Source organism: Orbicella faveolata, unplaced genomic scaffold (assembly GCF_042242905.1).
Source record: "Orbicella faveolata isolate gen_17 unplaced genomic scaffold, um_ofav_v1 contig_1, whole genome shotgun sequence".
Classification (NCBI taxonomy): domain Eukaryota; kingdom Metazoa; phylum Cnidaria; class Anthozoa; order Scleractinia; family Merulinidae; genus Orbicella; species Orbicella faveolata.
The window spans coordinates 37,340,184-37,366,736 of record NW_028301536.1 but is presented as its reverse complement, the minus strand read 5'-3'; the positions used below and the strand labels follow the sequence as shown (position 1 = coordinate 37,366,736).

At 38.6% G+C, this 26,553-nt stretch overlaps 1 protein-coding gene and 2 pseudogenes across 1 annotated transcript; 1 reads left to right on the top strand and 2 right to left on the bottom strand.

Moving 5' to 3' along the window:
* Positions 1 to 77: 77 nt before the first annotated feature.
* On the top strand, positions 78 to 26,553 carry LOC110044990 (uncharacterized). Its single transcript, XM_089274993.1, has 16 exons — positions 78 to 343; positions 1,862 to 1,981; positions 2,790 to 2,906; positions 4,460 to 4,594; positions 5,016 to 5,138; positions 5,761 to 6,009; positions 6,864 to 6,980; positions 7,255 to 7,371; positions 7,539 to 7,661; positions 8,299 to 8,424; positions 8,655 to 8,864; positions 9,371 to 9,566; positions 10,842 to 11,003; positions 11,190 to 11,434; positions 20,446 to 20,853; positions 21,822 to 26,553. The coding sequence occupies exons 1-16, from the start codon at positions 265 to 267 to the stop codon at positions 22,070 to 22,072; spliced, it is 2,778 nt and encodes a 925-aa protein (XP_089131119.1). The 5' UTR covers positions 78 to 264; the 3' UTR covers positions 22,073 to 26,553.
* LOC149118963 (uncharacterized) lies at positions 12,725 to 14,603 on the bottom strand (annotated as a pseudogene).
* LOC149118962 (uncharacterized) lies at positions 15,797 to 17,017 on the bottom strand (annotated as a pseudogene).

Below are 26,553 nucleotides of genomic sequence, written 5' to 3'. Positions count from 1 at the left end.
ACAGCCCACACCGTCACATGACAAGATTGCGTCATTTTTCCCGCGCCACGCTCGTGAGCATGCGTTCAATTTGTCAACAAAACAGTGAGTTTTTCATTCATTCACTCATTAGTTTTACCGGTATTCATTCCAAAGTCCAACGTGGTTGGCTTGACTTAAAACGAATTCAACAGTGCAAACCCTATTTTCTAGTATCTACCTAGGCGTAAATTTGAGAAGGAGTACATACGGTCTTTTTCCCGTTATTGTGAAGCGAAAAGTAAAATGCTTCCTCTGACCAAGGCGGTATGTTGGTGCGTGGCAGCTTGCCTTGTGTGTCTCACAACTACGAACGCAGACTCTGGTAAGTACTAAGAAGAAAGCTTTGAGACCACGTGTTGTAACAACAACCTATTCGAAAACCTGCTGTATCGTAGTTTTGTTTTAAAAGGACGACATTTTCTTGGAATTAAGTCTTTTGACTTGTTATAAAAGCAGGAGTATTTTCTCGTAAGCGCTGTCGGGGAGATGGCGCGTATTTCATGGAACGTGTAGACATCGTTTACTCCTTTGTATCAAATTGCAACTCCAGTTAAGTCTTAATATTAAGATCTATTTTAAAATCAAATTCGCCTTGTTATAAGCATATTCTTCCTTTTCAAACTTTTTACAGTGAAATAAATTCTTCGCGCTAAATTTTGGCGGCTTTTTCATTGATGCGTAGAGAAGCTGGCGTTGTTTACTTTTATCGATATAAGCTTATATTTTCGGACCATTTTTATTTATTAAAAAATCCAAAATCTTCTAACTAAGGACACTGTTCGTGTAGAGGTTATCTGTTAGTCGCACATTGCTGAATTTTTTTGAAAGATATACTATTTCTTGATTAAAATGAAGTGTCGTGTTGGTGACTATTGTAGTAAAGGTCTTATGCAAATTGAATAGCAACGTGGGCGTTCTGCGTATTTCATTGATGAAAGTGTTTCACGGGTTGTTTCATCATCCTTTCGTAAGTAGGTCAATATTGGGCTTTCTCAAGTCCTTTGCCATTCCGTGGGAATGATTTTATCTTTTTGTCGATGTACGGTCGTTGTGAAGGCAGTACAATCTCACAAATGAAACGAGAAAAGAGACTCTCGAGCGTGTGAAAGTTGTTCGCGGCTATTTTGCAAGGTGTGTTAAGTAAACTTGGCGCGCCGCATTGTCTTTTTTAGTCAACCTATTAAAATCGCTGGAATATTTGATCGTCACTGTCGCGTTTACATTTGGAGGGACCATCGTTTGAAATATTGGCGCAAAAGGGCGAGGTAGCGACGCGCGAGTCTTCCTTCAGAGATCGATATACACCTCGTTCGCTTTTTTGCCATGCTTACTGAAATGGAAATATTCTTCCACTTTTAGTTTCCTTCCCTTTATCATAAAGACTTCCGCCAACGTGTTTTGACTTTCGATCTGTCTGTTACGGATCAGAGGAAGTCACTGTCCATACATCTGTCTTGCGCGTGCTGTTGCATCAGCCAAGGGGCTATTGATTATTGAAGATTAGAAAGTTTCAGTGTGATCTTGATTCTTCTTTATTTAACGGGTACCTGTGGATAAAAGCCTCTTTTAAATTCAGACGGCAAGACATAGTTGGCATGTTTGATTTCTCTTGTGAGTCAGAGACTGACATATGATTGTTTGGTTGTCATTTTGTTAATTCTGAACCTCTGTTTACTAGACTCCCAGGTAGAATTTATTCAGCGTTACAAAATGTGATTTTTCCAGTTTTCAAACAGGAAAAAATACTGTCTCTCGTGTCCCGGGAGAAAATTCCCGTTAGGGAACTGAGGCAACTTGTTCCCAGTTCACCACGAGCTCTCACACATTGTTGTATCAACAGAACGTCCTTACCCTTGCGCTGACAATCAGTTTTCCTGTACTAATGAAAAGTGCATTGTTGCTCGTTGGAAATGTGATGGAGAAGATGACTGTGGGGACAATTCTGATGAAGATGGATGTCGTAAGTAGAAATTATTTCAAGAATGTTAGTGATCAAGTTGATCCCGCCTGATCTCCTGTTATGATCAGAGGCAGAGGAACCATTTGCATATGCCCTGTTACATCAAAGCAATCTTGTCATAACTTCATGTGTTACAGATGTAAACAAACTTAGTTAAAAATTGCATTTCTTCCTTCATAATGGGAACACAAGAATTAGAACAAGGACCAAACAATACACTACAAGAAAACAGGTTGTGACCTCTAAACATTGAGGAAATTACAAATTATGTCCCTTTCAACCTATGTTTCCAAGCTGTTTACCAGTTTATGGCCCAGATGGAAGACTGTAAATTTTGAGCATGTGTAAAGATGGACTCCCATGCCAGTAGTCAGAGACCAAACAGTATACTACAGACACTGCACCAAAATAACTTGTCACCCCTAAACAGAGGAAATGCAATAATTATTGTTATTCTATTTTTTTGCCATCTGCATACACCAGAATAGAGCTTATTTTAATTTATAGCTATCCATTTCAAACATGTAAAGTTTAGCTATTATGCCAATATATGAGGGATTTTTGTTTGAAGAATAAACCAAAAAAAACCCTCAAAACTAGTGATATGTTACTATGTAGCTCCACTGAGCGTGCAACTAACAGAACTAAATACGTCAATCTTGTTAGTAAATATTCTTCACAAGGTGACATATTAGACAGTTATTATATATTGTATTATATTTTTAGGTTATCTTAAGTTATATTTAGTTTAAAATCAACAACATGTCCTGTGAAAATATATTTAAGTTGCTTTTGGTTGTTTGCATAGCTCCCCCAACCTGTCGTCAAGATCAATTTCAGTGTGCAAATGGACGGTGCATCTCATTGTTGTGGAAGTGTGATGGAGATGATGACTGCTATGATGGATCAGATGAGCTAAACTGTGGTATACTGACAATTTAATATTTTTATGATTAAGCTCCATATAGGGTGATCATTTATGGTGTGGTACATGTCACATATGTCCAGTATTGAATGTTAATGAGATGCATGCTCCTTATGAGAAGCATCACAAAGTGTCATTTTCATATTACCAAATGCTTCATTAAGGGCCAGGCACCGGGCAGATTTACCAGCTGTGAAGACAATTTTGCCCAGCTGGTTTCACCACCTAGTTGAAAGGTTTTTTTCATGAAAAAATTCAAATTGAATAGTTTTGCCCGCCTGTGAAAACCAGTTGCCCTCCTGGTGAAAGCATTAAATTAAGAAACCCTGTACTACAGTTGAACCTTCCATAAGCGACCACCCAAAATGTCAAGCCTAGGTGGTCATTTATGGGAGGTGGTTGCTTATAAGAGCTTAGACCATACTGGCTCAAAATTTTGCCTCATTAGCATATGGTAACTGCAGAGACTTGCCCCATGTTTTAAATGCCTTATTCATTGGAAAAGTTAATTTCGAGAAAAAATCTGATTCTTCCCATCAAGACATTTCCATCCCCTGTACTATCCAGGAACATGACAATGTCACAACACCTTATTATCCAGTTTCCGCTCTATTATCTGTTAAGGGGTCGTTTACAGGAGATTAGAAACAAAGGAAAATTTCAAACTTCTAGCCCTAAAAGTGGTCGCAGTCGCTTACAGGAGCTGATCGCCTACAAGAGTTTCCAAATATAGTGATTTGACATGGAAACTTTTGATATTTTGGAAAACTGATCACTGAGTAGAGGTGGCCACTTATGAGACGTGGTCACAACCGGAGGTTTGACTCTACTTCATATTTGACATTATTATGTGTGTTTTGGTGACTTTTTTAAATTGTGATGCTTATCATAAAGATCCTGCATCTCATTAGCATGCACTCCTGGACATATCTGGGTGTATGATAGTGTAATAATTTGAAAGGTGGCTTTTTGTATTTGCTTTTACTTCCAGTTCACTCAAACTGATCAAAATAAAATTATGTGAAAAGCAGTAATGAAATAGTGTTCTGCAAGTACAGCCATCCATATTTTTTTGTCTCACGTTAAAATGGCTCAAGCAAATAAGATTTTTAGTAATGTTCTGTAATTTTTTATTTGGGGCTTAAATAATTTCTCCCATTTCTTTCAGTGGTTATACAGTCTTCTGTCTTTTGAAAATTGTTGTCTTTTTTTTTCTGCACAAGTACTTGTCATATAGATTCCCCCCCTTTCCCCTTGCAAAAAAAATAACAAAGCCAAAGCCCAACTATTATGTTAAATTTAATGGAATTTCACTAAAGGAAATGCAAAAAAATTTACTTTGGCAGATTTGATTTCTGTGTTCATACTGATACCTTGAAACATTGATAAATCCTGACTTTTTCTTTTACGTGCTTGCAAATTATTAAAGCTTGAATAAGCTTACTAAAACTTCCTCGTGGAAACTTCCCAGTAACGAACCTCTGTAGAGTAGGTATGGATATTTTGTAAACAACAATCAATTTTTTAATAGTACTGCATTGCATACTTTTCAGATCGAAACAGAACATGTGGACCCAAAGAATTTAAATGTGACAATGGCAAATGCATCTCAGCCCAATGGAAATGTGATGGACAGGATGACTGTGGGGATAAGTCAGATGAGGCTCAGTGCGCTGAAGCTGGTGGAGGTATTAGAAAAAACTATTATCTATTAACTAATGAGAAGTTTAAAATTTTTGGTTAAAAATTATATATAGTCATCGAAACCATCTCACACTTGATAAGTTTCTGACATTCATAAGCTTTGTTTTTAACTCCTGCTTTTACAGGCTAACACTATATAGTTTTAAGGGACTACGTTATTGCTAAATTTCCACTCTGCATTTTTCTATCACCGCCTATAAGATGGTTGCAACTTCTGAAGGATAATTGTTGCTTTCAGAACTTTTCATCAAGACTTTTGCTCAAGTTAAGAAATGAAGTCTAAAGAGATCAGTTGTTGTTTCACAGCTATATAGCACCAATAATCTTTAATGTGCCAGCATTTTAGAGGAAGGTTGAAAGACTGTGTAAAACTCTGAATAATTTTTATTGTATTTTCTTTCTCAGAGCAGGCAACATGTTCTTCTAATGACTTTTCATGTTCCAATGGCCATTGTGTGTCTCAGTCTTGGTTATGTGATGGAGATAATGACTGTGGAGACAACTCTGATGAAGATCCCCAGCAGTGCAGTAAGAAACAGTTTATTCTGTAACAAAGATGATGTAGTGTATGGCTGCTATATTTTAATGTAATGCTCACACAAGTTGTAAATGAATAGATGGTTATATAATGTGAGTACTTATTGTCTAATAATGAACTCGTAATTCGCGGGTATACAAAGAAGACTCGTGTTTTGTAGGGGGGCTTTTTGTGAGTGGACCTGTCATGTACAATAAAGTTGTACATTTAATAGCCAATTGATTTAACTGTTGGCAGTTAAACTGTTGAAGTGAAGGTGATAGTTGTTGTCCACACACATACCAATTTACAACTTATTAGGCTTAGTTTTAAATGTAAGGTGTAAAAGTATACATAATTTATTTGCCAGAAATAACAGTCAAAGATCACACAAAGTACCTGAGTTTATTATGCAGTTTTAAGTAATAAGAGAAAATGTTAATGATTTCATTATTTTTGTTCTATATATACATGTAATTGGTTATTGATTGTACAAGTTACATGCATTAGTTTAATAACATTTGTGTATCTGAGAGGTACATGTTCTTGCCAAGTTTGTTCTGGCATTCTGTTTCACGGTTTAAATATATTGTACCTCACCAATTTCTGTTAATTTTTCACTCCCAATGTCAGCTTCCAAAACTTGCAGTTCAAACCAGTTTACTTGTGGAAATCAGCAGTGTATTCCAAGGCGCTGGAGATGTGATGGAGATGAAGACTGTCCTGATAGGTCAGATGAAGCTGGTTGTGTAAATGTAACATCTCGTCCATCCACTTGCTCGGCAAAAATGTTTCACTGTGCTGATGGACACTGCATTCAAGGCCACTGGCGGTGTGATGGAGAAGATGATTGTCCTGATGGATCTGATGAGCAAGGATGCCGTAAGTATAGATGATTTGCGCGAAGTCAAAGAATATTTTCTTGTATATTGTTATAAATTCCATCAGAAAAAATAAAAACAATATATACCTGGCTTGTTATGACCAAGGTTCCTTTAATAGGGTTTAAAATTATTTCACATTATTACAGGTAGTAAACAACACGTCTTCCATTTAAGTTCAGGGTTGCCATTAGGCATGACTATGTATGTCTTGCCAATGGTTAATGCACTTGTCGTACCCCATTTAAACTCCTGGGGACAATTGGGGGGATCTTAAGATTTATTAATACTCTCAGTCTTATTTGCAAACTGTGATTGGTCAATTTAAGGGCTGTATTTTAATGTTCTGCCCACTAAAATTTAAAGCTGTTTTTTGTGGCCACAACATTTTGTGAATTATTGCCAAGTGTTCTTAACTTTCAAAGCAAGTAAAAGTTTAAAACTTTCTTTTACTTTAACTTGTGTATTAACACATGCTGACAATGTTACAATGATGTGAAATTGACTTGTTTTGCTTTTGACATGCGTCACAAATTTGAAGCCATTCCATGCGAATAGAAATAGTTTCTGAACCCGTCAGACATGCTGTAGAGATATAATATCTTACTAACCTCATCTTCTCAGTCCATGCTGTAACTTGTGGATCCTCATTTTTCTCCCTTCAATTTATGACCCTCATGCTTCGAGCTTGGCCATAAATCAAGGGGGAAAAACTTGGTCTGTAACTTACAGTACAAACCTCGAACTCAGTTAGTAAGAGGTATATTATTTAAATGTATTTTTTCTCTCTCAGTGGGTTAGTGATTTGACATGAGCATAATTAAACTGACGAGTAGCATGTTTTTGTTGATTTAGCTGTTGGAAACTGCACCAGTGACCAGTTTTCTTGTCATGGTGGAGGTTGTATACTAAGCTCTAAAAGATGTGACGGGACATCAGACTGTGAGGATGGCTCAGACGAGTCAAATTGTGGTGAGTAAATAGCTTGGTTAGTTGCTTTGAGCAATTAATCAGAAGCGGCAACTAATTTGGTTTTAAGTAATATATACATTCAGTGGTAATATTCTGTGGTTCATACAGTCATGCACAATCTTAAAAGGTAGTTTTAATTTTAGTACTTTTTAAAACTTGTTTTTTTGAAGAGCCTCCAACTCTTAAGTTTTATATGTGGTAGTATTTCATTGTAGTTGAGCCCCACTATTTTGAATTCTTGGAGGAACAGTAAATAATTGACTTTCTGTAATAGTTACATGTACAGAGGAAGAATTCAAGTGTGGAAGCACACAATTATGCATTGAAAAAACCAAACTCTGCAATGGAAGAAAAGACTGCCCCAATGGAGAGGATGAAGAACAGAATTGCGGTAAGTTAATTGCACTTTTGAGTTCTGCAAAATACTTAGAGTGTTATTTATAATTAAACAGCAATTACTTAGATTGGTTAGTATTATCCTCTTAGCATATGTGAATTGTTTATAAACAAGCAGTGCTTAATGTGGTTATTGTGATCTGTTTTTGTGTACTTTTTCAGATATTAATGAATGTATGGACCATAATGGCCACTGCCAACATACTTGTACTGATCTAACATTTGGCTATAAATGCTCTTGCCATACTGGCTTCACCTTGGCTGAAAACAAGAGAACATGTGATGGTATGTCACTTAAATGTTGTCATTTTTTTGAAAGCAATTTATCATTGTCTGCATCTAAACGTGAACATGCCTTGACAAAACATGATCTAAGTTAAGGTGTCAATCATTGCATGATTCGTTGTCAGTCATTTGAAGTTGACAAACTTCCATGCCCAAAGTCCAACACAGTTGGTATCATTTTGTGATGTTCCCCCCCAAAATATGTACAGTCACATAGCTACTTCAAACTTGGATTCTTTGTTTAGGGAACTTCAGGTGTGAAGTTTCTTCCATACTTGTTGAAAACACTTAAACTTCAGTTAAACAATGCCAGAGTTACTAAAAAAGAAAATGTTGGGGATAATTGCCGTAAAATGTGAATTAAACCCGTAAAAGAGGCCAATCTGGGTGTGGCTAGAGCCTTATTTGACCCCTAAAAGACACCACTTAAAATGGAAAGGACAGCGGTTTTTTTAATTATTTCCTTGACTGCACCCTAAATATTGGGGTTTCATCCTGAACATCCTAACTGCATGAGACCAAAATCTGTGATTTACCTTGTGATATGGGAGTCTCCATCCTTCCCCTTTCCTCCAACCAAACTTATCTTATTCCAAAAACATGTGCATGGCATTGAATTACAAATTGCATTTTTCAGATATCAATGAGTGTGATGTGTATGGACAGTGCACTCAACAGTGTACCAACACAAAAGGAAGCTACAAGTGTACTTGTAAACCAGGTTATGGTTTGGAGCCTGATAAAAAGACGTGCAGAGCTTTAGGTAACACTTTATAATTTGATACAAAGAGAAAGTATCACAGACCTGACAGTACCAAGTCGGCCTAGGCTTTTAAATTTGATTACTTAGGCAGGCATTAGAATATTAAACTGCTACATGTACTTCTAAATGTTTTAAGTGGGTTGTTTATTTGTTAAATAATCGTAACTACCAAACAGTGTTTGCATATCACATGTCACAAATGAAGTTTGTTTTCTTTCCTCTACACACAGAGCATACACCATACCTGCTGTTTTCAACACAACACAGCATTCGCAAGCTTCCCTTGGATGCTAGCTCCAACGAGTACACTGACATTGTCGTTGATCAGAAAGGTATTGTTGGTCTTGACTATGACTACTACAACAACTATGTGTACTGGACAGATGTGAGAGAAGAGAAGATTTGCCGTGCGCACATTCCAAGCCCAGGATCAGATGCAGGTAGTTTAAAATACTAAACCTCTGTCTGAGTGTTATTTTTTCTCTTTGGGTTTTGAGCTAGAGAACATGCAGGAGGGGGTTTAACTCTTCGGTGAAAAGGAGTTGTTTGGCACCTTAAAATTTGCACAGACAATCGTCCCAATCATGTTCAAAATGTGTGTTTGCTACTCCCACCCAGCCTACAAACAGTAGTCTAGCATCCCTAGCTTTAAATAATGTCAAAAATAACTCAAGAATACTTGATAAAAGAATTCCAAGTTTTCTAGCTAGGAGTTGAACCTGAGACCTGGTTACTAGTCCAGATGCTCTACCACTGAACTATAGAAAATTGAGAGCAAAGGCTGTTAAACTAGGTTCATGTAACAAACATTCTGCCTACTGCTAGGAGTGGAATATCAGTAAGTGAAGTATTTGCATTTAGAATACATGAGATGGTGGTCGTCAAAACTGACCGACTTACCCAATACTCCAATATTTAATATCAGTGTGTCATCACTCTATTGTAGTTCACTGCGACCAGATTGTGTCCCATGTTCACACCCCTGATGGCATTGCTATTGACTGGGTCGGCAAAAAAATGTACTGGACGGATGGAGGCTACAACATGATTGAAGTGGCCGAACTTGATGGTTCTAATAGACTCACCCTTTTCAGTTCTGGATTAGATGAACCCAGAGCCATTGTCGTGGATCCCTTATATGGGTAAGCTATAGTAAGAGAGAGATTAACATGTTGTTGGTAGGGATTTACTGCCATTTTGTTGCAACTGGTCGTGGATTTGATTGTTTCTCCCATGCTCAAACATTTCTTTGAATTTGACTGAAGATTCAAGAATGCAGCGTTAAGAAACTTACTGTATTTATCGGTGTATTAGTCGATCCCATGTATAAGTCGACCCCCAATTTTTTAGGCCAAAAACTAGATTTTCTTAATTTCCAGGTAAGAATTTCTTTGAAAACTTATCTTGTATTTCTTAGAATTATCTGTCAGCTACCACACATATGTAAACAAATCACAGCAAGTTTCAACACGCAGTTTTAATGAGCTTATTATGGCATGTATACGAGCGTTTTACCCAGTTTAGAAACACATGTGCATGCTGGCTTTTGGATGACAATTTTTGTCAAATGCTCACAAAATCAAACCTAAGGATTTCAAACGAACCTTTTTTAAGTGTGAAGAGATTAAAAGTGGCTTTATAAGACACCAAAGAAGCTCAAGACTTTTAAAACGACTCCATAAACAAAGTGTCGTGTGTGTTGGGAACATGGTAGCCAAGCCTTGAAATCAGATGAGTACTGGTACAGAAGTCCTCACACTCGTATCCTGCCAGGTTACTAAGCAGAGAAGTTCGAAGCGCTGAAGATGTTTTCTCCGAGCAGCTTCAATACAGCTTTATTTACAGGAAAAATATCGGTGCTTCATGACAAAATTGAGTCAGCAAGTGTCTACAAGACTCGGGTTAACATTTAGCGGATAAATGTTGATGCATTTTAACTTGAAGCTCTGGTATAGAGAAACAGATCGCTAAGCTAACGTACATTGTAAACTGTTCTGCTGTTTATTTCATGTTTGTTAACATTGAAAGACAATTGTTATGCTAATTATTCGACTGGCTCTTGAATCTCAAGTTTTGACCCATGTATAAGTCAAGGGCGAATTTTTGGACTGATTTTTGGGTCTTGAAAGGTCGACTTGTACACGGGAAAATACAGTATCACTAAAAACATTAGGGAGGGATTCTTCAGTGTTTTGGGAATCTTGTGTCATGTTTTTCAGACCAACAAAACAGGTAGAAAAAAACGTTTTCTGGAGTCTTTTGTGAGGCCTGACAAATAAAAAATTTTGCAGTATTTAGTAATTCAAGGTTGTAATTTATGGGAAAATGAGAATGAAGGGTGTCAGCTTCCCATGGACGTCAAGAGTATTTCACACTGTAACTTATACCTGTTCTGTTATGTATTCCATGTTATTTAGGAACCTGTTTTGGACTGACTGGGGGGATCACCCAAGGATCGAAAAGGCAGGCATGGATGGTGACCCTGCTACAAGACAAGTGATTGTCTCTGATCAGATTGGCTGGGCAAATGGCATGGCAATTGATTACACCCTGAAAAGACTATATTGGGCTGATGCTAAGTAAGTTGACTTAGGTATTTCTGTCTACATTTGAGCCCATGTTGACAAGTGAAGGTAATTTGAAAAAAAGTATCACTATTTCAACGATTATAGAGGATACTGGAAATAAGCACTGTCCTGAAGGGCCACTGGGGTTGAACCCAGACTCTGTTTTTTTCCATGCACTCAAACAGATTCTTCTTTTAGGTTAAAGAAGATAGAGTCATGCAAGTACAATGGTTTAGACCGTCGTGTCATTGCCAGAATCGCTCCACATCACCCATTTGGACTGGGTGTGTTTGAGAACCACTTGTACTACACGGATTGGTTCAAGTTTGGCAAGGGAATCAAGAAGCTAAACAAATTCACTGGCGGTGAAAAACAGAAGATCAAGCCCACCCTGTGGTCCCATATGGACATCCATGTGTATCATCCTCTTCGTCAGCCAAATGGTAAGTCATCTTGTAACCAACCACAACCTCATTTTTTATAGGTCTTCTTTTTGTGTGTTTGTGTGTGTTGGACACTACCAAGTTATGCCTTTGGGGGCACCTTTTGTTGACGTTCTCTCTATTACCATTGACCTCCCTCACTATTACAGGTTTGTCCTCTCGCTCGGCTTGTTTCTTCTCAGGGTTCAGATATTACCTTGTTATGCTTTTAGTAACAGGCACCCTCTGTCACTGTATATAAAGCCACTTATGGTAATTATTTGTGGAAATAAGCAAAAAAATTCTGTGCATGTTACAAGACACACCAGCTTATTTCCAGGCATCATCAGCCACTAATTGTCTTTCTATTTGTCTGCATTTTGTTGTCCTGTATTTTCTTAATTCTTGCAACTTTATATAACTCGAGGAGGCCTTAAACTTGTAACCATACGCTTTCTTACTAGTTTGCTTTAGGTCTCCTTGCCACTCAAGTGTAAGTCTTTTTCTACTTTTTTGTAATTTTCTTTTGTGTAGTAAAATAAGGAAAATAATAATAATAAAAAAACCTTTTATCAGATGTGGTATTTCTCATTGAGACAGTTTGGTGGTTTACCATTCTAAGTTGAGACTGTTAGAGTCTGCTTACATGTGATTCAACCAAAAGGTAACAATGATTAGCAAGAAGTTTGTTGCTGGAAATAGGCCATTTTCGATATATTAAAATTCTAATGTGGCTCCGAGGCTTGGGGGAATGAAACAAAATAAATTAATTATTCATCACTCAACCTCAATGTGATTTCTTTTGTTTTATTCCCCCAAGCCTCGGAGCCAAGATAGAATTTTAATATATCAAAAATGGTCTATTAAAAGGGCTAAATCATTCAAACTTTCAACATATCTATGATCACTGGAAGTATTCCATTCATACTACAAATAGCTGTAAAATAAAAAGTATAATTGTAAAATTAAACGAAACTTACCTAAGTTGAAGTTTGATTGAGATTCTACGAAGTCATTGGTCTGGAGCTAGGGAGTCAGGTGAGATATGCGTGCGAAACCAGAGCGGTCACACTTTAAAGGCGAATGATCAGGACTGTTGTAAATCAGTAGGGTGGGTAGCCCAGATGGGAGGGCACCTGACTCCCTAGCTCCAGACCAATGACTTCGTAGAATCTCAATCAAACTTCAACTTAGGTAAGTTTCGTTTAATTTTACAATTCTATTTCGTCATTGGTCAATGTCGCTAAGGAGTCACGTGAGACTTTAAAGCGTCATGATCATGAGCAAAACCATGAACATCAATCAATTTAATGCAATATAGATGACAACAGGGTGCTGTAACAAGGTACACACCACATCAAAATGTCATGTCTCTTCAAGTAACCTTACAGTAACAGTAACAATATGGTAAACAATTCTGGTTGAAACAGCTGTGTAAAAAGCATTTAACGGTGACTATGCAGCAGTTCATGTCCGAAGTTTGCGGCAGTGTCTTGGATAGGCTTATCATAAAACCGAGCAAAGGTGCTCACACTACTCCAACCTGCCGCAGACAAGATAGTGTCAATAGGGACCTGTTTCCCTTTTGCAGCTGATGTGGCGGCTGCTCTTGTGCTATGTGCTTTATATACACTAGTGTCAATTCCTGCTTTGGCCATGACATTCTTGATCCAGCGAGCGATAGTGTCAGTTGACACAGGCTTGTGAGGCTTCTGATAGCCAATCAGCAACTGGTCAGTTTCTCCTCGTAAGTGAGATGTTCTATCGATATAGGCGTGCAAATGTTGTACAACACACAGGTTCCGGTCAGCCTCGTATGCCAAAAACTCAATTCGACCTAGGTGCTTGCCCGGCCGAGTGGTCTTCAGTGGTGTTTCAATGGTAAATACACATGTGTTTGCAGTTAAATTCATTGAGGTCAGATTAAGCGCCTTCAGCGTCTGTACTCTCTGGCCAGACAAGAGGGCAAGCAACATGGTAAGCTTCCAGGACAGATCTCTCAGACTTAAATCCACTCCAAGAGTCCAGGTGGCAAGTACCTTTCGGACAGAGTTTACATCCCATATTTCTTTCTATCGTGGGAGGGAAGGCCTACTTTCGAAAACGCCTTTCACAAACCTGGTAACAAGCGGATGGCTGCCAAAATGAACACTCCCAGGAAGCACAATAATAGAGGACAGGGCACTACGTGCAGTGTTAATACAGCTGTATCCCACACCAGTAGCAAAGAGGTCTCCAAGGAAATTTATGCCATCCTGTAAAGTGGCCTGAAGGGGATTAATTTTCCGTCGACAGCAGAATGATTCCCACTTCTTGTAGTAAGTTTGGTACTGGGTTGTGGTGCCCTGTCTCCAGGACTGCATAATGATTCTGGAAGCTGCTGTCGAAATTCCTTGGCTTTCAAGGGATCTCCAGACAAGTGGCACATCAGCAGCTCCAGTTTTGGATACAGAGGGTGAATCTTTTCTGGACTGCTCGGAAGAAACAGCAGTTTCTTTCTTTTGGGTAGTAGTACTGGATTGTCGATCAGCATTCTCATCAAGACAGACCACCACGTTTGGGTTGGCCATTTTGGCACAATGATAATTCCTTGAACTTTCTCCTGTTGGAACTTCTGCAATACTCTGGAGATAAGAGAAAATGGAGGGAACATGTAAGGCACATATTGCTTCCATGATAAATGAAATGCATCAATTGCCACAGCCCCTGGGTCAGGATGCCAGGATACATAGGGCTGAAGCTGGTGGTTTATTCTGGAAGCAAATAAGTCAATGTTGGGCTCAACCTTTGCTGCATTGATGCAGTCCCTGAAAATAGTTCTGTCTAGTGTCCACTCAAGTTGCGAGTGAGACCGTCTAGATTGTCTATCAGCTTCCACATTCTCTACACCAGGGATATGGACAGCTGTCAGCCAAATATTTCTTTGGGCACACCATAACCAAATTTCTTTGGCTAGGTCATTTCTTTTTTCAGAGCTACTAGTACCCATATGGTTAATATCAGACAGGGCAGTCATATTATCCACCATGACCTTCACATGCTGCCCATTAATGATAGGTGAAAAAGATTTAAGAGCCAAGTATATGGCTAGGAGCTCTAAATAGTTTATGTGGTTTCTGGCTTCCTCTGCAGTCCAATGTCCACCTGTACTGGTATCGTTTAGGGCGCAGCCCCAGCCAGTGGATGAGGCATCAGTTAACATGACAACAGTAGGCTCACCATGACTAATGACATTGTAACTGGCTTCAAGGTGTGTGTTCCACCACAATAATTCTGTACCAGCTTTGTCTGATACTACCATACAAGCATCATAATCAACCTTGCTATATCTTAAAGCAAGAGTTTTCTCCCTCTCTAACTGACGGAAATAGAGCGGGCCATACATGACACCTGGGAAACCAGATACCATATACCCAAGGACCCTTGAAACCTCCCGTATAGTGGTTTCTTTGGCCTTGATAAGCTTGGTACAAATTGATTTGAGCTTGTCGACTTTTTCATTGGTCAAATAAATTTTCATCTGGACTGAGTCCAAGACAAACCCCAAAAATAATAAGTTTTGTGAAGGGATAAAAACTGACTTTTGAGGGTGAATAATGAAACCCAACGAGAGGAACATTTTCACAGTGTCTAGAACATTAGCTAGACATTCCTCATAACTTCCACCTTGTAGGTATGAGTCATCAATATACGGTGAGATTATATGCCCAAGTTGTCTCAAAACAGAGTAGGCTGGCTTCATTAGTTTAGTAAACTTCCTTGGGCAGAAAGCTAAACCATTAGGAAAACAGGTAAACTGATACAATTTGCCACCCCATTCAAACTTAAGGTACTTCTGGTCTGAAACCGCAATAGGTACGCAGTAATATGCGTCCTTGAGGTCAACAGAGGCCATATAGCAGTTAGGGGTAATAAGACTTATTACACTTTGAAGGGTATCCATTTTAAAGTGGTTGTATTGCACATGCTTATTCAGGTTTTTAAGGTTCAGGATCATTCGGTGAGAGCCATCTTTTTTGGGTCGCACAAAAACAGAAGAGATAAACTCCCCTGGTTCATGACTGGTTTCAACAACAACTGCCTTCTGAAGCAAGCTTGCAACCTCTTTGGAAATAATAGCATTTTCTTCTACACTAAAACATTTCACTGCAGGGGGGCGTGTTTGGCAAGGTTTAGTGTCAAATTCAATGTATTGTCCTGACACCATTTGAAGAATCTCAGTGTCTGAGGTGATTCTTTGCCAACAATGGACAAATTGTGCCAGCCTACCGCTTTTGAAGCAACTTGTTTGGGCAACAAGGTAAGCTATGAGTGTAGGAATAAAGCCTTCAAATTGGGTTACCTGTAACATGTGGAGCTTGGACATGATGTCATCGGCAGTATTTATTTCTTGCTGGTTTCCTCCTTTTTCTTCCAGGTTTTCTGGGGCTTCCACCTGGACTGGAAATGGCCCTTGCCTAAAAAAGGCTGGTCCTGTTTCTGGCGATAAGGAGGTTTGGTGAAAGATTTATTAGTGCTATTGTGCACTGCCGTGTGACTAATTCGGTTTGAGTCTCGAATTGCAGTAAGCTGCGACTGAAGCTCGTCGCCAAATAACAAGTTGGTAACCGGCGTTTGCGAAGAACACAGCGAGTCGTATTCCTTGTTAAGGTTGGGTTTGATAGCTTCCCGTCTACAAAGCGAGAGCTCGTAATTGGTGTGACCCAACTGGGCAATGGCATCAATTTATGCTGTGACTAAGGCGCCCGTGTCGAGCTTGCCACTTTGCGTGCCCTGGCCTCGAAAATCCATGAGCTTCTGGGTTGATTGAGCAATAATGGCTCCAACCTTCACTATCATGTTCTGAATAGCGGACAATCTGAGGTCCTGCTTTTTCCCATGATGGGTTAATTTTCCCCAAATCTCTGGGTTCACTTTGGGGGCAACAAGCTTCTCGCAGTTTTCAGGGCGAGCGTATTTCTCGACTGTGTCTTTGACCTTGTTCTCACTCAGTTTCGAAGCCCATCTCTTATTGATAGTATCTGCAAGTTGCTTGGATGTTGGGCTGCTCACCTTGTCATCTTTTGAGAAGTCAAGGGCCAATTTCTTTAAAAGATCGTCTTCGCCTTCATTGTTGCAGGAGTCCTGCCTTTTGGCGGACGACGTTTTGGCGCCTTCGGAGTCGTTCTCAGCGCTGGTTGCAAGAAGCTTTTGAACGTCCGAATCATCGCTTTCACCGCCAGTTTCAACAGCATCACCGGCATCAACTCTAGGTTTCTTTGTTTCCCCATTTAAAGGGTCTAAAGTCCCAGAGCGAGCGTCTCGCTTTGCTGGGCGCTGCTTCGACAAAGCAGCGAAAGCTTTGCCCATGGCGGACAATGAACCCGCCATGTGATCCATGTTTCGGTCCAAATTAGTGAGTACTCTCAATAGCAAGTCGCTATTGTCGAGTGCAGGATCCTCTAGAAGGTCGTCTTCGACTTCCTCAGTGGAATTTTCCTTCGGTATTTCGTCGGGATCTTCTGGATGGTTTGTTTTCGCCATGATAAATATTTCTACGTGCAACTACTCTAAAGTTCGCTTGCAAGTGACCGCTCTGGTTTCGCGCGCATATCTCACGTGACTCCTTAGTGACATTGACCAATGACGAAGTAGAATTGGCACAATGTACTGCATGTAGAGAATTCACACTCAGATAACTTAAAATTTGCTAAGGTGGCAAAAAGTGAAAAAAACACTATTAAGATAATTGAAGAAGCTAGTCATAAAAGGGGATAAGTGACGATTTTGGTTGCTTTTCTTTTTTCTTGCTCCAAATTAGCTGAATTTTTGCATGTGGTCTTCAATGTAATAGAAAAATGTGGTTCTGTATTTTTGTCGCTGGTTTTTGCTTTGTTTTCGAGTTAAAACGTAGGCAAAAAACTTGGCTTTTCCTAGCCATGTCTTTAGGAGTTTATTTGTTGAACAGCAAACAGGCAGACTGTTTATAGTGTATGAAGTCAAAACCAAATCCCACAGCATATAGAGCGGAAATCTGGGAACGGATTGTTTACACCGGTTATTGTGACGTGAACACAACACGTGAATCGATCGAGCGTCAAACGAAATGCCATCAAACAAAAAAGAGATGTGCCGTATTAGAGCTCTGTCAACTAATATCTTAAGCATTGTTTTAAAGTACCTTGTGTGCCTACCTGGTGGTTGAGAGGCATCATAAAGCCTCGATAAACCCGTAAGTCATCAGCACGTTTTAAAGAATCAAAATGTGTTCTGAAACTTCGAAGGCAGCTGATATACCGTAATCGTGTTATCGGCGTTCGAAGTCAGATCGAGCCAGGTAGCAAAGTCCAAGAGCAGTTCTTGCCCAAGAAAAATACCCTCTGGTGAGTTGTGGTCCATTTGCCAAGCGTTGCTAGCGTCAAAGTTTGGAAAGCGAGAACTGGTTTTAGAGTGATAAAATTTGTCTTGTATCGACCGCCATGTCTTCCCGCGCACGAGGTGTAAAGACCCTTCCCGGCATGCATTGCGATTACGTTCTGCGGACGTTTCTCGAACTGGTAACTAGATTTAAACATAATGGCCAGCAAGTGGCGATCGATTGTAACAGATCTGTGATCCAGTTTGCGTTGATTTTATTTCAAATCGGCATGATTTGTAGTGTTTTGAGCTTCTGGGATCAGGGGACATGCAGATGTATGGAGACCCGTACGTTGCGCAGAAGGGTTAATCTGTTAATCTGTCAGCCCTATTTATAGAGCGTTTTCACGTGGAGTCATCAAATTCTTAAATCCAAAACTAAACAGCCGCCAAAGTTGTTGTCCTCATCAGGCATAAGAGGTACCAGTGCATTTTGAACTTGGAAGTTATGGCGGTGCGTGACATAAAGCTACGATCGCGTTTGTCGAAAACTATGTTTTATCTCGTGATTTTTTAGCCATTGAAGACGTTGCCGTATTTGAAAAAGTGTTTATTGAAATGTTTATTTGTTTCATTTTATTTTTATTTACACCTATTTTTGACCTGAAATCAGCATTTTTGAGCTTATACGTTGCGTGAAATTACCATTTTCAGGAGCCCATCATGGGCTCCTACCATTTTGCTGTTTTCTAAGTGAAACCAACATCCTTGCCGTCACGCGTTAACGTCAAATTAACATTTTAACCTATTTAGACCTGAAATCAACATCATCGAGTTTATGCGCTGCATAAAATTGACATTTTGCTGGTTTCTAAGTGAAACCAACATCCTTGCCGTCACGTGTCAACGTGAAATCAACATTTAAACCTTTTTTGACCTAAAAGCAACATTTTTGAGCTTATACGTTGCGTGGAATTGACATTTTGCTGGTTTCTAAGAGAAATCAACCTCCTTGCCGTCACGCGTTAACGTGAAATCAACATTTTAACCTATTTAGACCTGAAATCAACATCATTGAGCTTATGCGCTGCGTGAAATTGACATTTTGCTGGTTTCTAAGTGAAACCAAGATCCTTGCCGTCACGCGTTAACGCGAAATCAACATTTTAACCTATTTAGACCTGAAATCAACATCATTGAGCTTATGCGCTGCGTGAAATTGACATTTTGCTGGTCTCTAAGTGAAACCAACATCCTTGCCGTCACGCGTTAGCGCGAAATCAACATTTTAACCTATTTAGACCTGAAATCAACATCATTGAGCTTATGCGCTGCGTGAAATTGACATTTTGCTGGTCTCTAAGTGAAACCAACATCCTTGCCGTCACGCGTTAGCGCGAAATCAACATTTTAACCTATTTAGACCTGAAATCAACATCATTGAGCTTATGCGCTGCGTGAAATTGACATTTTGCTGGTCTTTAAGTGAAACCAACATCCTTGCCGTCACGCGTTAACGCGAAATCAACATTTTAACCTATTTAGACCTGAAATCAACATCATTGAGCTTATGCGCTGCGTGAAATTGACATTTTGCTGGTTTCTAAGTGAAACCAACATCCTTGCTGTCACGCGTTAACGCGAAATCAACATTTTAACCTATTTAGACCTGAAATCAACATCATTGAGCTTATGCGCTGCATGAAATTGACATTTTGCTGGTCTCTAAGTGAAACCAACATCCTTGCCGTCACGCGTTAATGCAAAATCAACATTTTAACCTATTTAGACCTGAAATCAACATCATTGAGCTTGTGCGCTGCGTGAAATTGACATTTTGCTGGTTTCTAAGTGAAACCAACATCCTTGCCGTCACGCGTTAACGCGAAATCAACATTTTAACCTATTTAGACCTGAAATCAACATCATTGAGCTTATGCGCTGCGTAAAATTGACATTTTGTTGGTTTCTAAGTGAAACCAACATCCTTGCCGTCACGCGTTAACGTGAAATCAACATTTAAACCTTTTTTTACCTAAAATCAACATTTTTGAGCTTATACGTTGCGTGAAATTGACATTTTGCTGCTTTCTAAGTGAGATCAAAGTCCCTGCGGTCGCGGCGGGCCGATCCTTTGTTATGATAAACCGAGGCAAGAGTTCGACTTATAACAAAGGCTTGGCTTGGTTATTATAACAAAGGATTGGCTCTGTTTATCATAACAAAGGCCCGGCTTCGTTTATTTGCAGCCTCGGCGGGAAAAGGGCGTTAGGTATTTTAATCAAAAGTGAACTTTGTTGAAAACGCTCCAAATTTCGCATAGAGTTTTGTTTAGGTATGTTTAGCAATGTCCCGTAGTTTTTACGCTAAACCTTGCTTCGTTTTCAGGATATTGCGTATGCAAAAAACCACTCGGTTTTCCTAGCGGCGTCTTTATAAAGCGAAGCAAAAACCAGCGGCAAAAATACAGGAACACGTTTTTCTATTACATTGAAGACCACATGCAAAAATTCAGCTAATTTGGAGCAAGAAAAAAGAAAAGGAACCAAAATCGTCACTTATCCCCTTTTATGACTAGCTTCTTCAATTAGTCTCCTGGTCAGTGAATGTTAGTAAAACACTATCTAAAGTAACATTTCTTTTTTTCAAGGATCATTTAAAATATTTAATTATTCTAATATATGCTCTGTCTTCAGCCACCAACCCATGTGAAGTGAACAATGGTGGATGCAGCCACTTGTGCCTATTAGCCAATATTGAGATCAAGTCTCATACGTGCCGCTGCCCTAATGGCATGAACACAACTGACGATGGCATAACATGTACTGGAACTCCTGTCACAGTCCAACCAACCCCCAGGACAAAATCATATGAATCTAAAACAACAACACTGGCATCAACTGCAGTAACAGCTCAGGTGTCTAAATCCACAGCAAAAACCACTCAAGGTACTACTAGGTCCAATGTACCTGTGTCCAAGCCTTCAAAAAAACCATCCTCTACCACATCCAACATACCAGTCTCCAAACCTTCTAGTGCACCAAATGCAACAAAGAGTACTAGGACTTATAACACAACTGAAGGAATTGTGGAATTTAGAAAAGGTAAGAATTAGCTCTTATTAACTAAGCAGGAGGTCGGTATGGGAGAATCTTGACTGAGGTGGTGAGTACAGACCAAATGCAGTGAGGTCTGTACACATGACCAAGGTCAAGATTCTCCCATACAGACCAACTAAGCTCGGTAAATAAGATGTTTATTATATGGCAAACAAGAAAAATTTAATTTGTTTAATGAAACTGGTTTGTACTAACTGACATTTTGCTTGTGAATGGCAATGAGCTGAACTTAAATCTGCCAAAGTTTGCTCGTCCTCTTTACTATTTTTTTCTCTTCAGGCTTTTTGGCACTTCCACTGATATTTCTAGAAGAATATAGTCACTATTTTTGTATTTCAGTTTGCAGCTTTTTCACCGCAAAATGTAATCGGTTTAGATGATGGTCTAGATGTTAAAATCTAGACCATTGTCAATATTGATTTCAGCCAATCAAATTTGTGAATGCGGTAGTTCCCAGTCCTTGTGAGACAGCCATATAATAATTTACAATATTAGCCTGGAATGCTGGTATCACCGGCTATATTATATACCACTGAGGCAACCTTTAGGCTTCTGATTGGGTAAATTGCAAACTTGGGCATGGTGATAAATGAAGATTGTGCCAAGAAAATAAGTGTGAAGTTTGTCTTTAGCTAACGATAGTGGTTAGGATAGGTAGTGAATATAATATTCCATGATCCAGAGGTCTCCATTATAATAAACCTTTACCAAAGCCTTTATTCAGTTAGAAAGGATGCTGAAAGTGCTACATTATAAAAATGTAAAAGAGCAGGGATCTGAGAATATACATGTTACTTGGGTGTACAAGTACGACTAACTTTTTGGTCATATTTCTTCTGCACACTCTGTAAATGATACCAGTTTTTTATTTGAAAGAAGATATCCAGGAGAATCACAGTCACTATATAAATTGTGCTAAAAGCGTTAACAACATAAAACATTTTAATTTTCAGCTGATGAATCAGAGACGAGTGCTCTTTCTGCAGGAGTGATAGCTGGTATTATTATTGTTGTGCTCCTGGTTATCATCCTTGTGGTTGTTGCCACTTGGTATGTACGCAGCCGGTCTCGTTTCTACGGAGGAACTAGTATCAGCTACTACAAAGATATGACTACCAAACCTCTAGAGGAAGACTTTGATGATGACGAGACCACTAAAGTCTTTGATGACAGAGGATCTCGTGAAAAGGTTGAATTTGCTTAAAACATGGTTAAGGTGATAATGGTCTTGTTATTGGTCAGGGCTCAAAATAATGGCCGGTCAACCAACAATGTGAAGCCAGAATGGTGACTTGACCGGCCTAAAACTTCACTTGCCAGTCATGCTGACCGGTCATGTCATGTTGAGATGGTCACGATGTTCATTCTTGAATAAACAATTAAATCTTCAACTGTAAATCATAGATTTAAATCTCTTTTTTATTATGACCTCTCACATGAAAACATACACCAACGGGTATTTGTTCAAACGGCTGAAAATCGTTTGCTTGCTGTTTGTCATGCATTCAAAATCGATAGGAATGCCGTTCAAACTACTGGGGTTATCCAGTCAGACAAAGTATTCATCCATTCAAACAACTTCTGGTTTCCGTTCGAAAAAAGTTTTCATCTGTTAGGACAGCAGAGGTTTTCAATTCAGAATTCAAAACAATTCAACCTTTCGAACAGCAGAGGTTTCCCATACAGCAAAGGGAATCTGATCAGAGTCAGCTCAGTTTTTGTGACCCTTTAGACTTGTCAAAGAGCACCTCTCTTTGTTGGCGTATAGTTCGAAGGTATTGCTCTTCAGTTGTCAAGATATTTGTCGTTTCTTTCACTTTCACTGCACAAAAATTGATGATTAAGTTGCCAAAACAAAACTTTTCACTTGATTGTCAAGTTATTTCCAGCTTAGACACTTAATGGGACTCTGAGACATCAAAACATGTCTGCTTCGTTTCCATCAAGCTGTAAATGTAACATTGAGCACAAACCCAGTATCTTATTTAGAACTTTACAGTTACAAAATGGACGAAAATAATTATGTACCAACAAAAAACCCGAAGGCCTTTTCAGTATCTGTATCGGTAAAGTTATTTTATTCACGAATTAAATTTGAGACACTCTCAACTCATTGCTTAGCACGTGACCAAAATCTACCCACTTTCAGTGGTAAAATCTACTGAATGATAGTGATCATTAGTTCTTTGTGAACAAAACGTCTCTAGAATATGACTACAACAGAGTTTAGATTTTTATGTCCTACACTTAAGTTCTTTTATTGTAGTCACATCATTAAGAAACTTCCCAACACCTGTATAACTGTAGCTGTATTCATAGTAACACAATGATTTGTTGTGCGTTTGCACAAGTGAGAATTAAGGAAACATAAACTTCTTCTTCAGCTGTATTAGTTTACCAAGTTATTTCTGAAGCCCAAAATTAGGATCTGATGCATGTTTGGATTCATTTCCGTTTTGATGGAGATCGTAAAGACTTTGTAGAACATCAAAAAACAGCTCATGGAATTGAATATACCGATCGAAAATTCGAAGTTTCATCAAATGTGCATTTGTTCAATACTTTTTCTTCGGCAGGTGGCAACAATCCACTGGCACCGTGCCACTTCATTGAGCTGCTGAGCCCTGCCATGGCTATCTTTGGTTAAGCTTTAAGCTGTTCTTTTGTATTAAGCCAATCTTTAAATGGTCTAGCAATGACTGGAACAAACAAATTATATTTGTGGGTTTAATTAGGCTAATATTAATTTTTTTAAAAATATCTTGACCGGTCGGAAACAAGATGTGACTGAGCTAAAATTCACAGTCTGAAAATTATTTTGAGCCCTGTTGGTATAATTTATTTGTAATTTATTCAGTATCCACTTCCAATTTTTGTTGAGCTTTCTTTCTTTTTGTGTATGAGGTCTTGACATCTAAGTCAAGTGTCTTAGTGTGATTGCACCATCCAAGACTCCTTTTCTCTTGGTATAAGATATAGTAAATGAAAAAGAAAAAAACAACACAAAGACAAAACCAAAAATATTTAAAAGAAGGACAGTTGTCTTTCTAACTGTGATGTCACTAATAGTGATTAAAATATTATATTTAAACAATCTAAATTTAACTTATATTCCAAAAGATCTTTCTTGGAATTGGAAGTTTGTCATTATATTTTCTTTTTGTAATTGTTATATATATTGTTAAGTAGGAGAGTCGTGTTAATGTATTGATCAAAAAAGAAAGTTAAGTTAACACTAATTCCATAGAGTAGCACTAAAGTGAGTTCATATCTTGAATAGCTTGTCGCAAGTATATTAATATCCAAGATGTATGTTGAGAGATTTATTCATTATTTTAATTTTTTTTTTTTTTGAGAACTTTGCTGAAGTGACATGCTAATTGAGGCAGTCAATTGTGATCTATTACTTAAGCATTGAACAGCAGATTGGGGGACAATAAGTATTGTCCATCTCAAGCTGCGCTGATCCAGTGGAGTGGAGATTATGTTATGAACATATTTTCCCACGTTTTTGCAGCAGGGGTTCGATGAGGTAAAAATCCTTTTTTGCTCCCTAGCTTTAGCCTTCTCATTAGTGAGAGGGAATTTTATCGGTTTTGCCCCATAGTGAGTTCACCCCCACTAGGTTGGCCCCCATCTAAACTCGCTATAAATTTTCTTTTCAAACTCAATCTGGTTAGGAGCAAACTTGATCTGGTTGGGGGCGAACTCTATCTGGTTGGCGAACTCTATCTCTATCTCTATCTCGAAGATATTAGCTCAATAGAGCTACTCTGATAATTCGAGTTGAAATAATGTGTATGCATGTATGTATGTATGTGGGGGTGAACTCACTATGGGGAAAAACCGGCAGCTACCGTGAGAGGTATAAATTAGTACTAGTCAAATGCATACATGGAGCCAAGTTGTGGACGGACTGTTCAATGGAGTCCACAACTGGGTTTCAGAGCATTGACATATCGGATGTGACACATGAAATTTCATATCAGTAATATGGATATATATATGTGTTACGGAAATGTCGAAATGTAAATATTATGTACATTTTCAAGCTTTAAAATTGTTATTGTTAACCCAAAAGAGTAAGCCAGCTAGACTGGTATTATAGAAAAAAATTTAACTACGATACTTGAAAATTGTATACATCTTCTTATGTCCGAGTTCAGTTTGTTCCCGAAAGTTGCAAAGATGGGCGAATGCTGGGTTTAATATTACTTATTATAATTTGTTTGATAGTTTTTGTGAAAGATACCAGAGCTGGCTTCGGTGTCAATAGTATTTTTCTACCTTTCTTCTGTAATTCAATAATTAAGCAAAGTGTTGTGCAGGACGCGACATTTAATGCGTAAATTGCTGAGCATTTTTGTTGCAAATCTAAAGGAAAACAGTCGTATCCCCCGTACGGGGGCATCTTTTTCTGGTCCTCCCACATTAGGCGTCAAATGTATCATTTGTAGCTAGCACCATGAAAAAGTGCCCCTTTTACGAGACGGGTCATAAAACAAGGGAGTTTATCTAAGTATATAAAAGAAATTGTAATCTACCGAAAAAGGGTCTAAAATAACTAAGCGCCAGTGCATGGTAAGAATTTGTCCAAGTTTGTTTCTATTGTTTTGGCAAGGGAAAACTCGATGAGAAGATGTGTGCAAAATAATTGCTTGTGAATCGTTTGTAATTGTTGATGTTAACTTTACATTGAAAAGAGGTAAACTCAAAAGTACAGCATATCAATTATTTATCGTTTTGTAATCAACTATATTGTTTTCGTAAAACTCCCGATAAATAATGCCTTATTTCAGTATTTCTAACTCTTTCGTTGGTCAGTTTCACTTTATCGGGGGGTGTAGACCTGTTGTCTGGTGTCATCGTAGCGGATGAAAACAAAATACTCTGTAGTAGTGCTCCAGAGTATCCTAGTACAATACAGTTAGTAAACAAGCGAGTCGATAATTATTGTTACTTTACACAGCAGTTCTGCAATGATAGTGTTAAATAAAGCGAAGGCAAGGTATAATTCCGTATAGCCAATCACGGCGAAGAACGCAAAGAGCCAATCAGATGTCCATGAAAAACATCCACCGGAGCCGAGCGCGGGAAAAGCAAAACTAGTTTTGGCTTTGTCCGCTAATGGTCTAACAGAATCACCCGTGCTGTAATTGATTGGCTTGAACGGATTACACCACCTTTTTAAAAGCAGTTTTCAGGAGTTGAGCAGTAGCCCTAATACCTTCTGCCTTTAAAGTCTTGATTGAAATAAGGTAATGGTATATAACGATGTTTCACAGTGAAACAAAAGAGTATCGTTAGTCGTGAAGTTGACGCATGTAATGTTGATTCACACTGACCGAATCATTTTATTATCGTTGAGTCACTGTAAATCATTCATTATGTTCTCACTATGTTTTGCTTCTGTTATCGTAAATTTCGCCCTTTTCAAGTTTACATGGGATGATTTTACTTAACCCGCGAAGGAGTTACGGGAGAAATACATAGTCACGATTTCTATTTTGCTGTTCGTTTGGATCTAAATAGACGCGAACTCTGTTGTTTCACGGGTTAAGTAGTATCGCTCGAAATAGTTGAGCCTAAATGTATAGATAAAGTAGTCTGTAATGATGGAAAGTATATAATAATCTGCTTTGTATATTTGCAAAAATAAACGTAAACATCTATTGAATGTTGAAA